The sequence below is a fragment of the Thunnus albacares genome, chromosome 14 (assembly GCF_914725855.1).
Source record: "Thunnus albacares chromosome 14, fThuAlb1.1, whole genome shotgun sequence".
Taxonomy (NCBI): domain Eukaryota; kingdom Metazoa; phylum Chordata; class Actinopteri; order Scombriformes; family Scombridae; genus Thunnus; species Thunnus albacares.
The window spans coordinates 30,719,472-30,731,953 of NC_058119.1; the positions used below are offsets into that span (position 1 = coordinate 30,719,472).

The 12,482-nt window shown below is 44.1% G+C and overlaps 1 protein-coding gene across 4 annotated transcripts in view; it reads left to right on the plus strand.

Moving 5' to 3' along the window:
- Positions 1-152: 152 nt before the first annotated feature.
- The window catches only part of ubr2 (ubiquitin protein ligase E3 component n-recognin 2), a 32,274-nt gene continuing 19,944 nt past the window's right edge, over positions 153-12,482 (plus strand). For 2 of the 4 annotated variants that reach the window (XM_044372126.1, XM_044372127.1), the window contains exons 1-11: positions 153-280; positions 2,680-2,963; positions 4,370-4,448; positions 7,856-7,969; positions 8,080-8,210; positions 8,433-8,571; positions 8,708-8,770; positions 9,042-9,162; positions 9,257-9,364; positions 9,466-9,554; positions 11,669-11,767. In XM_044372126.1, coding sequence (XP_044228061.1) covers positions 197-280; positions 2,680-2,963; positions 4,370-4,448; positions 7,856-7,969; positions 8,080-8,210; positions 8,433-8,571; positions 8,708-8,770; positions 9,042-9,162; positions 9,257-9,364; positions 9,466-9,554; positions 11,669-11,767 — 1,311 coding nt within the window. In that variant the 5' untranslated portion in view covers positions 153-196. Of the gene's footprint in view, positions 281-2,679; positions 2,964-3,977; positions 3,987-4,369; positions 4,449-7,855; positions 7,970-8,079; positions 8,211-8,432; positions 8,572-8,707; positions 8,771-9,041; positions 9,163-9,256; positions 9,365-9,465; positions 9,555-11,668; positions 11,768-11,911; positions 12,011-12,482 lie in introns of those variants that run through there. The other 2 variants (XM_044372125.1, XM_044372129.1) reach the window with 2 other exon arrangements.

The window sequence follows — 12,482 nt, forward strand, 5'->3', positions numbered from 1 at the left end:
TTCATCTGGTTTTTTTTTTGTTTTGTTTTGGGTTTTTTTTGCTGGCGGAAATGAGCTTCCATACTATTGTTGCTGTTAAAAACTGTAATTAAGAAGACCCCGCCCACTGTGCTCCTCGGCCCCGCCCCTCAGCTGTTGATCATTTCCGGTTCCGGGTTCTTCTTGTTCCCTTAGCCACAGCGCAGAGGGAGGAAAGATGGCGGCGGCCGAGTCCGACAGAGATCCACCGTCCGCTTTATGTTCCGAATTCCTGAATTTCTCCGCCAAAGACACCGCGTCGGTAAGCGGCTCCTCGAGCTGTCAGCGCCGCTGACTCTCACCTGTGCTGTCACTGCGTCACACCGCGCTGTCGCACCTGCTGCACGCGGTGTTTCTGACATTAATCTCAGCTTGTTTTTCAGCCCGGAGCTCATGCTAATGCTAACGCTAGCTGCGCCGCTCGGAGTGATCTGTAAAACATCTGGATGTCAGATTAAACCTGTCAGAAACAGCTGGTCTGTGCGTGTCAGCCTGAACTCACAGGTCGACACCAACTGTTGTGTTTATTCAAGTTTATTTACACGTTTTTAACGGTTTAAAACCGCGTTACTGAAGGTTTATTTTACGTTAGACGTTATAACCGTCTGTAAACATCAGACCGGTGTTACACCTCATTCTGTCACCCTGCAGATTCTGAGACCCGAGAGTTTGTTATCAAACTACATTGTGACATATTTTACCAGACATGGTGCCTAATCAGCTATTAGATAAGCTCATAAATATTGACAGCTGTTATTTTAATGCACTGAGATCTGTGACCTGTCAGATTATGTGACAGGAGAGACTAAACTGTATTAATATTTAATTATTACTACTATTGTAATATTGACAGGTGAGGCGTTAGTGATCTACTGACACACCTGTCTGCTACACTAGCACAGTTTGTATATTTAATGTTATAGGATAAAGTCAGAACTTTTGGTTAACAACTATCAAAGTCTCTGATAAATATAATGATAAAAACATTTGCAGTAGGAATACAAGTGAACTTCTTATTCAGGTCACAGAATTTGGTGTAACACCGACCAGCTGTAAGCTGCTGTTGTAGAAGGATAATTATAAGTTCACACAGAGAATAATGTCAGACAGGATATTAGAACATGTCTGTGGGTTACACTTAATCTGTAATAATAATATAAATGTTCTCAGGTGTTTAAGAGCTCGGGCTGCAACACATTTTGTTTTAATTTGTGTTTATTTTTTTAGACAGTAGAACTGAACCACCAAATTCTATAACTGTTACATTCTCTGGAGATTCAGTTGAGAAGTTGTTTATACATTTAAATGAGTAAGGTTAATTTTTGTTAAGTGATAGTGAATTAAATACCTGAAAAATCCGGGTATAAACACCTGTAAATTCAATATTAGTAAAACCAGTCGTATGTGTTGTTATTGATGTTTAAAACACTGTTCAGACATGAAGATAAAAATAAATATTCAGTCTATAATGACCGGAGGTGTTTTCCAGGACAGCAGCCTGTTATGTGACAGTGTTGGCTCAGTGTTGGCTCAGTGTTGGCTCAGCGTTAGCTCAGCGTTAGCTCAGTGTTAGCTCAGTGTTAGCTCAGCGTTAGCTCAGTGTTAGCTCAGTGTTAGCTCAGTGTTAGCAGTGTGTCAGGTAGTGATCCAGGTCAGTGTGTCACTGAGTCTCAGCAGGTCACACTAACAAGCTCATTAATCTGATCTGCAGATCTGCTGCTGTACTGTAAATACTACAGTACACTGTAGTACACTACATTATAAAACAGTACACTGTAGTACACTACATTGTAATGCAGTACACTGTAGTACACTACATTATAAAACAGTACACTGTAGTACACTACATTATAAAGCAGTACACTGTAGTACACTGCATTATAAAACAGTACACTGTAGTACACTACATTATAAAGCAGTACACTGTAGTACACTGCATTATAAAACAGTACACTGTAGTACACTACATTATAAAGCAGTACACTGTAGTACACTACATTATAAAACAGTACACTGTAGTACACTACATTATAAAGCAGTACACTGTAGTATACTACATTATAAAACAGTACACTGTAGTACACTACATTATAAAGCAGTACACTGTAGTACACTGCATTATAAAACAGTACACTGTAGTACACTACATTATAAAGCAGTACACTGTAGTACACTGCATTATAAAACAGTACACTGTAGTACACTACATTATAAAGCAGTACACTGTAGTACACTACATTATAAAACAGTACACTGTAGTACACTACATTATAAAGCAGTACACTGTAGTATACTACATTGTAATGCAGTACACTGTAGTACACTACATTATAAAACAGTACACTATAATAATAGTACATTACATTGTAATGCAGTACACTATTGTACAGTACACTATAGTGTAGTACACTGTATTGTAGTACTACTGTTGTACAGGACATCTGTTGGACATAAAGTTTTTTTTAGTGTCTTTGAGTATTTAGAAAAAAATATTGATCTCCTCTCCCCCTCTTCCTCCTTCTCCTCCTCTCCTCTTCCTCCTCTTCTCTTCCTCCTCTCCTGCTCGTCCTCTCCTCCTTTTCTCCTCCTCTCCTGCCCTCCTCTCATGCTCATCCTCTTCTCCTCCTCTCCTCTTCCTCCTCTCCACCTCTTCTTCCTCAGCAATGGATGGCAGCAGCAGATCTTCAGCAGGAGGTGCACCGTCACCTGGCCCTATATGTACCCAGAATCCTTTGCTTGGGGCCGAGCGGGTGCAGCAGCAGAGAGGAGCAGAGGGAGGAGCAGAGGGAGGAGCTGGCCTGTCAGCTGCTCCTCCTGGCTCCTCTGGAGTGGCTCCTGCTGGGGGAGGAGCCGGCCGCCGGCCTGGCGCTCCTGCAGGAGAACAACCAGCCGTCACCGCTGTGTGGACACGTGTTCAAGGTGGGAGAGCCCACCTACTCCTGCAGGTAACACACACACACACACACACACACACACACACACACACACACACCTACTCCTGCAGGTAACACACACACACACACACACACACACACACACACACCTACTCCTGCAGGTAACACACACACACACACACACACACACACACACACACACACACACACCTACTCCTGCAGGTAACACACACACACACACACACACACCTACTCCTGCAGGTAACACACACACACACACACACACACCTACTCCTGCAGGTAACACACACACACACACACACACACACACACACACACACACACCTACTCCTGCAGGTAACACACACACACACACACACACACACACACACCTACTCCTGCAGGTAACACACACACATACACACACACACACACACACACGCCTACTCCTGCAGGTAACAAACACACACACACACACACACCTACTCCAGCACGTATAACACACATACACACACACACACACACACGCCTACTCCTGCAGGTAACAAACACACACACACACACACACCTACTCCTGCAGGTAACACACACACACACACACACACACACACACACACACACACACACCTACTCCTGCAGGTAACACACACACACACACACACACACCTACTCCTGCAGGTAACACACACACACACACACACACACACACACACACACACCTACTCCTGCAGGTAACACACACACACACACACACACACACACCTACTCCTGCAGGTAACACACACACACACACACACACACACACGCCTACTCCTGCAGGTAACAAACACACACACACACACACACCTACTCCAGCACGTATAACACACATACACACACACACACACACACACACACACCTACTCCTGCAGGTAACACACACACACACACACACACACACACACACCTACTCCTGCAGGTAACACACACACACACACACACACACACACACACACACACACACACACACCTACTCCTGCAGGTAACACACACACACACACACACACACACACACACACACACCTACTCCTGCAGGTAACACACACACACACACACACCTACTCCTGCAGGTAACACACACACACACACACACACACACACACACACCTACTCCTGCAGGTAACACACACACACACACACACACCTACTCCTGCAGGTAACAAACACACACACACACACACACACACATACACACACCTACTCCTGCAGGTAACACACACACACACACACACACACACACACACACACACACACACACACACACACCTACTCCTGCAGGTAACACACACACACACACACACACACACACACACACACACACACACACACACACACACAGTCCAGGTATTAACCAAAATCTGTCTGTATGTTTCTCTGTGTGTGTGTGTGTGTGTGTGTGTGTGTGTGTGTGTGTGTAGGGAGTGTGCAGCTGATCCCACCTGTGTTCTGTGCATGCAGTGTTTCCTCGGCAGCGTTCATAAAGACCATCGATACAGGGTGAGTACACACACACACACACACACACACACACACACCTACCTGTGTCAGACTCAGCAGCAGATGGTTGATGTGAGAGCAGAAATGTGACACACAGACTCCGCCCAACGCCACACCTGTCGTTCACCTGTTGTGAGTTACTCAGAGGCAGCAGGTGCTACTCTGTGGTGTGTATCGATGTGCATATCGTTGCATATTTGTGATGTTTTATAAGATCTTTGTAGTTTCATGGAAGATTAACCAGTGATCGCTTCGACCGTAACATCTTAATTGAAAGACTTGAGAAGTGTGCAGGACTTCCTGGTTCACATCTTACCTGAAGCAGGAAAAACAGGTGTAAATACTAACGTTGCTACTGTAGCTAGGTATCTTAATCAAGTCACGTTAAACTTAAAGTGAAATATTGCAACAATAGTGCGACTCAGTTCCAGAGCAGCAGGTGAGCCAACTGTCAATCAACACCCACGCAGCAGATATCAAAGCTACTATGAGTCTTCAAATCTTATTAACGGAGCAATAATTTCATAAATGATCACCAGCACACTTATTAGAGGGTCTGAATTTAGAGACTGAGACCAAAATGACTCGTTAAAAGAAACAATGACTCAGTATTTCTAGAGATAAGTTGAGTCAGTTGGAGCATCTAGCGGCCGTCGTCTTTCAGGCTACATCCACACTAATATTTTCATTTTAAACCGTATAACTGTTGCTGCGTTTGTGCCCAACGTTCAAACGTTCACATGTTTTCAAACCTCTAAAACAGAGACTCTGCTGACCTCATGTTTAGTTTAAAAACTCCTGGATCGCGTTTTAGTCTGGACAGGCGGAAACGGAGACTTGACGCAGACGTCCGCTGCCTGATTGGGTCTTATCAGTCATAACGTGTCCTTCCCTGATTGGTCGCCCTCCTCCTATCATGTGACCCTTTTCCCGGAAGAAAACAAATGACATCAGCCTCGACTAGCGCTGGTTAATTCAACATGGATAACAAGTTACAGCCGTCTTGTATTTTCTGAAACTAAGCAACCGACCGCAGAGTAGAAAATGTGCTTCCTGTTTGGCCCAATGTACACGAATGGTCATGTGACAAGCGTCTTCAGGCCTGTTAGTATGGATGGAGGTTATTTATGAAACGCTGGTGTGGATGGAGATCATTTTACGTATTAATGTATTAATGTAGTCGTCAGCCTCGACAACAGCTAAAACTAACAATTATTCATTATTGATTAATCTATCGATTGTTTTCTCAGTTAATTAATTAGTCTATAAGTAAACTGTCGTCTACTGTTTGTCAAAATCAAAGACGTCGTCCTCAAATGTCTCGTTTTGTCCACAACACAAAGATCTTCAGTTTATTGTCACTAAAGAAACCAGAAAATATTCATATTTAAGAAGCTGCAATCAGAGAATCACCACTTTTTTTTGTCTTAAAAAAATCCTCAAAATGATTAATTGATTATCAAAGTAGTTGGTGATTAATATAATAGTTGGCAAGTAATCGATTAATTGACTAATCGTTGCAGCTCTACTGATAAATATTACAAACTAGGGATGCATGTTATTGGATTTTCCAGCTGGCTGAGGAGACTATTATACATGCAGCATAGATTGTACTAAATATGATCAAGAAAGACAATATATGAAGGAAGAACTGAGGAAGACTGGAGTTCAGGAGCTCAGCATTAAAACTTTAATGAACCTGCCAAGTGGGAGCAGCAGTAGAGTTTTCATTGAGTTTATTAGACAGACAGGATTAATGTGTAGGATTTAATCTCTGGTCTACACTCCGGAGCAGAAGGTGGCGCTAATGCACCTAATACGCTGGTTGCCAACCGCCGGTATAAACCAAAAAGATTTTTTTCCAAACAGAGTGGTACATCCTGTCAGCCGAGGTGTTTCCTATCTGTGCAGCCGATCATAGTAGCAGCTCCTCGATGGACTGTTTCACCCTGACGGTCCCGGTGTTTCCTCCACAGGCTGCACTTCACTCAGCCGCCCGTCAGACCTGCTGCTTCTTCCCACTTTAACCTGAATAACAAACCGGGGCTCGGTGCTCCGGTTGGATCCACACGGAGAGCCGAGGCTAACGTTAGCTGAGAGGCTAGCCAGCTAGCCTCCGGTCATGCTGCTGCTAACGCTCCGCAGGTTAAAACGGGAAGCAGCAGCGGGTCTGACGGACAGCTTGAGTGAAGTGGAGCCTGCGGAGGAAACACCGGGACCGTCAGTGGAGGGCGGCGGAGGAGAAGGCGACAAATCGGCGTCTCATAATCTGCAGAAATTGTTAATTTCGGGTTGATGCTGATATTTCATTTTAGAGCTTATATCGGCCGATATCGATGATGTGCCGATAATATCGTGCATCCCTATTACAAAGGTCACAAATCTGCTCGGCTCGGAAAATTGATAAATAAGTAAAAGTATTTTTAAACTAAAATCTATTTAAATGAAACGTCCTGTCATCACTCATTTTAAATGTGTGCGTGCTGCGTCGTCAGTCGTCGTCAGTTATGCTGATTGATGGACATGTTCAGAGTGTTTCTACTGTGTTTGTCTACATTCATGTGTATATGTATATATGCTGTATATCTACATGTTTAGTTTGGGTTTTTAATGTGACGCACATTGACTCTCTCCTGGAATACACTATATAAATAAAGTTTGCTTTTAGCTTTAACTATGCTAACTGTGCTATGCTAACTTGTATTTCTGTCAATCAGCAAGCAGTGTTTCTGTCAGGCAAAGTGATCAATTATAAAATTCAATCTAGTTTGTAGTCCTAAAACCAGGAAGTCTTGACTGTTTGTAGTCCTTAATGCTGTGTTCATGTCCTGCTGGAGTTTCAGACTGGTGTACAGTGTAATCACTGTGAAGCTCACAGACAAAAAGCACCAGTGTAACAGATGAAGCAGCAGATTCCTGATGTGTGAAAAGAGCTTTAGATTGTCCAAACACAGAGGACGACCGTCTGATTTCATCTCACTCTAACTTTCTGTCTTCTCTGTGGGGAGACGAGCTGTACAACCATCCTCAACACACAGATACTGTTTTTTTTTCTGCGTTTATAACTGTTGCACACTGTAACTGTCTCTGTCCTTAATAGTATAAATAAAGTTTTACTCCCTCACTCTGAGTCTGACTCGTCTTCATGACAGTCTGTGTGTGAACGCTGCCGTAGATCAGCAGGATGTGATGATGAGCTGCGGCTCTGAGAGGTCAGAGGTCGACCTGTCACCTGCACAAAGAGCTGCTGAGGCTGCGACACGCTGCAGCTGACAGCGGCACGACTGCTGCATGTGACACACCTGACTGTGTGTGTGTGTGTGTGTGTGTGTGTGTGTGTGTGTGTGTGTGTGTGTGTGTGTGTGTGTGTGTGTGTGTGTGTGTGTGTGTGTGTGTGTGTGTTACAGATGACCACGTCAGGAGGTGGAGGTTTTTGTGACTGTGGAGACGCTGAGGCCTGGAAGAAGGGTCCTTACTGCCAGAAACACACCCCCACCCCCAACAACAGAGACACAGAGGAGGTGAGACAGCTCCCACCTGTCTGTCTGTGTGTGTGTGTGTGTGTGTGCGCCGGTGCCTTGCTGCAGGGCACGCTGGTAGTCTGAACACTCTGTGTTGTTTGTCCCTTCAGGACCCCGTAGCCCAGCTGCCGGCTGACATGGTCGCCCGCAGTTACAACATCTTCTCCATCATCCTGAAGTACGCTGTAGACATGCTGACCTGGGATCAGGAGGACCAGCTACCTGCAGGACTGGAACCACCGTATGCATGCGCACACACACGCACACACACACACGCACGTTACTGAAAAAAGTAATTACATTATTGTAATGCATTACTGTCCAACACTGGTGACAAATGTCACAAAAAACATGATCTATAAATCGGTATCAACTGTTAAAGCTCCTCCAGGTGTTCGTAGCGTTTTTATACTCGTTACTGTGTGTACTGATACTTCCTGTGTGTGTGTGTGTGTGTGTGCAGGGAGAGAGGAGACACCTACTACTGCATGCTGTTTAATGATGAAGTCCACACCTATGAACAGGTGATCTACACTCTGCAGAAAGCCGTCAACTGCAGCCAGAAAGAAGCCGTCAGCTTCGCCACCACCGTGGACCGAGACGTATGTTTACTGTCTGATGAAGCTCACCTGTCTGATTACACCTGTGTGATGAAGCTCAGTCAGATCAGTGGTGATGTCACATGTTGTAATGTTTACCTGTGTGTGTGTGTGTGTGTGTGTGTGTGTGTGTGTGTAGGGAAGGAAGTCGGTTCGATATGGAGATTTCCAGTTCTGTGAACAAGCCAAGTCTGTTATAGTGGTGAGTGTCTGATCATATTTGACCATATTTGGAGTTCTGTGGGCGTGTCTTTATGTTAATGAGCCTGTACGCTCCGGTGGAGACTGTTTGAAGTTGTGCATGTTTGATATAAAACAACTTTCTTGTTCAGTTTCTACATTTACATCTTGTCCTGTGACGGATGAAGCTTCAGGTTTCTGCTCACCTGTTGACTCACCTGGTTACTCAGGTTAACTGCCGTTCTCTGCGGATGGTGGAGGATCATTTCTAACCTCTTGGTTCTCTCCCTCAGAGGAACACCAGCCGTCAGTCGAAGCCTCTCAGAGTTCAGGTGATGCACTCGTCTGTCGTTGCTCATCAGTGTTTCGCTCTGAAAGCTCTCAGCTGGTTGGGACAGATCATTCAGTACTCAGGTACGTCTGGACTTCATTACCCATAATCCTCCTCTGTGTGTGTGTGTGTGTGGCTGCTGCTGTGCATCGTAAACATGTAATCGCTGTGTTTCAGACGGTCTGAGGCGGATTCTGTGTCAGGTGGGACTTCAGGAAGGTCCAGAAGGAGAAAACTCCTCGCTGGTCGACCGGCTGATGCTCAACGACTCCAAGATGTGGAAAGGTGTCGTTTTTATTTTTCATCCGTCAGTAAAAAAATAATCATGATGTCGCCTGTTTCTACCCGCTAGCTGACTCATGAAGCTCCTCTCGTTCTCTCTGTAGGAGCGAGGAACATCTACCACCAGCTGCTGATGAACAGCCTCCTCATGGACCTCAAGTACAAGAAGATCTTCGCCATCCAGTTTGCCAAGGTAACAAACCTGATCCATACACCTGATCCATACACCTGATCCACACACCTGATCCATACACCTGATCCATACACCTGATCCATACACCTGATCCAGACACCTGATCCATACACCTGATCCATACACCTGATCCATACACCTGATCAATACACCTGATCCATACACCTGATCCATACACCTGATCCATACACCTGATCCATACACCTGATCAATACACCTGATCCATACACCTGATCCATACACCTGATCCATACACCTGATCAATACACTTGGGCTCGTATTTATTTATCAAACTGCTAAATGTTGAGCTTCAGTGTAAGATCAAAACATTGCTTCACGTTTACTCACGAACTTGAGAATAAAAACTGTTGACAAACTGAGCTGCAGAGGTTCGTCTGATCAATACTGACGCCGATCAATACGCTTCATCTATTGAACCACTGATCAGGTCCTATATTGATCAAACCTGTAAGAATGAACCTCAGAACAAACCGAAGATGAAGATGATCAGACAGAGCGCGCTTTGGAAGACGCATCTCACTGCCTTTTTTTTTGTTGAAGCCTACAATTTAATTGTTGCTAGGCAACCATCGAATCACCTGACCTTAGCTTATAACTGTTGCTGTGAAGTAAACTGACCCCCAGGCTGCTGTTTTCTGGTCAGATCATGGTAACTATGGTTACCATACAGCTCCTGCCACCTCTGGTTTGTCCTCCGTGACTGATGTCCCGCCTCCCGATTCATCCGATTGGACAATGGGGGGAAAAAAACAACGCAAATGACATCGGGCGCTTTTCTGCTCTCGAGTCGATGTTTTTGTCAACTCGAGGCGTTCAGCAGCGCAAAAGCAGCGAGTAAAAACTTCCTCTTATTGATCACATAGAAGAATATCTGATCAGAGATTTGGATCAATACCGACCGTTCTCTTTGTGTCAAATCTTCAAATGTTTGTGAAGTGAACAACAATCTAATCTATTGATCATGTATGAACATATAAATATGTATGAACATGAAGTTGTGTGCTTCAGTAATGTATTATTGATCCTGATCAATGAGATTTAGATCATTTCTCTGATATTTTAACTGACTTTTACACTCAAAACCAGTTTGACAAATAAATACGAGCTCTGATGTATCGATCGGATCTGACTGGTTCATCTACATGTTGGATACGATCAGCTGATTTTAATCGCTAGCACATGTGGTCTGATGTGATCACAGATCCTTTAACAAACACATTTAACAGATTACTATGAAACATAATGATGATCTGTGTTTATGTTAAAGATCAAAGCCGGCTGATCTTTAAACAGCGACGTCATCACAAAGTTGCTGGTTTCAGTTTCTCAAATGTTTGTATTTGTCGTACATGATAGATCATCTTTTGGAGACGTCACCTTTGACCCCGGGGGGCGGGGGGGAAATTATAACCACTATTATTTTTCTATGTTCTGACATTTTATATACAAATTGATTCATTGAGAAAATAATCTGCAGCTTCATCGATAATGAAAATAATTGTGAGTTGCGTGTTAAAGCTGATGATGATACACACTCGGTGTTGTTGTTGTTGTTGTTTTTGTTTTTATCCTCCAATCCCAGAGAGCAGCACAGAGCAGGTGTGTCTCACACATATGTAAAGTTAACAGTTAGATTATCCAACTGCAGACTTTAATATCTGCATTTTATTATCTTATTTATTTATGTTTTGTAGCAGTGATTCGTTTGGATGTTTGTGTTTAGTGTGTGCAGTAGCTGCTCTCTGCCTTTAGAGGGCAGTGTAGTTTTATTTTGTAAAAAGTCTGTTATTCCCTGAAACAGCTGATCACTGCGGTCAAACAAACAGGAGGAAACAGGGCATTTGTTTGGGACTATTTTTAGTGGCGGATGAATCTGCATTTGGTGCTCTAGTGAGTGTTTCTGGCAGCAGGACGGTGTTTTTGGTCAATAATGAGGAAGATATAGAAGATAAATCACAACACTTGAAGGTAGGATGGAGGTTAAACTCTGGACATTTCAGTGTCAGTCGGGGTTAATTTGGGGGGGGGTTTGGGGGGCGTCGGCCAGGCAGCAGCGACCTCTGACCCGGAGGTGAAATGTCGTCCCCCTCTAGAACTACAGACGCCTCCAGACAGATTTTATGGAGGACGACCACGAGCGAGTGGTGTCAGTGACGTCACTGTCTGTTCAGCTGTTCACCGTGCCGACCATGGTGAGTACAACTCCTCCTGCTCCTCCTCTGCACCTCCACACACCTCTCTCTCTCTCTGTCTGTCTCTCTCTCTCTCTCTCTCTCTCTCTCTCTCTCTCTGTCTCTCTCTCTCTCTCTGCCTGTCTCTCTCTCTCCTGCTGGTAGAGCTATGAACGCTTGCAGAACGACTACGTGAAAGACGACCACGACCGTGAGTTCTCCATCACTGACCTGTCAGTGCAAATGTTCACCGTCCCGTCACTGGTGAGTTCAGTCGGGTTTGTGTTGGAGGTGACATCATCACAGAGTCATTCAGACATCATTTCCACTTCAAGTGTCTCATATCAGATCAAATCCAGGCTTTCATTTACACTCCGTCACATGTATGAATATCAGGGTCGACTCTCCTCCAGTCCAGAAGGAGGAGCTCATTCACCTGAAGCTGTTTGGTAACTGACTAAAACACCAGAAGAAGAAGAACTTATTCTATTAATATAATAATAATAACTTTATTTATGTATGTAGCACTTTTCTAAACAGTAAAACCAACAGAGTAAACTGTAACATGTTGAATTAGATTACATACAGAGTTAAAAAGTACAACACAAAATAAAACCAACAATGACTGGCGCAGATAAATAAAACCAAAACAGGATAAACATGTAGTCACAGTTTAAAAGAGTTTGAAGAAGTGATTTAAAACACATGACAGAGTTTGTAATGTCAGAGTAACCTC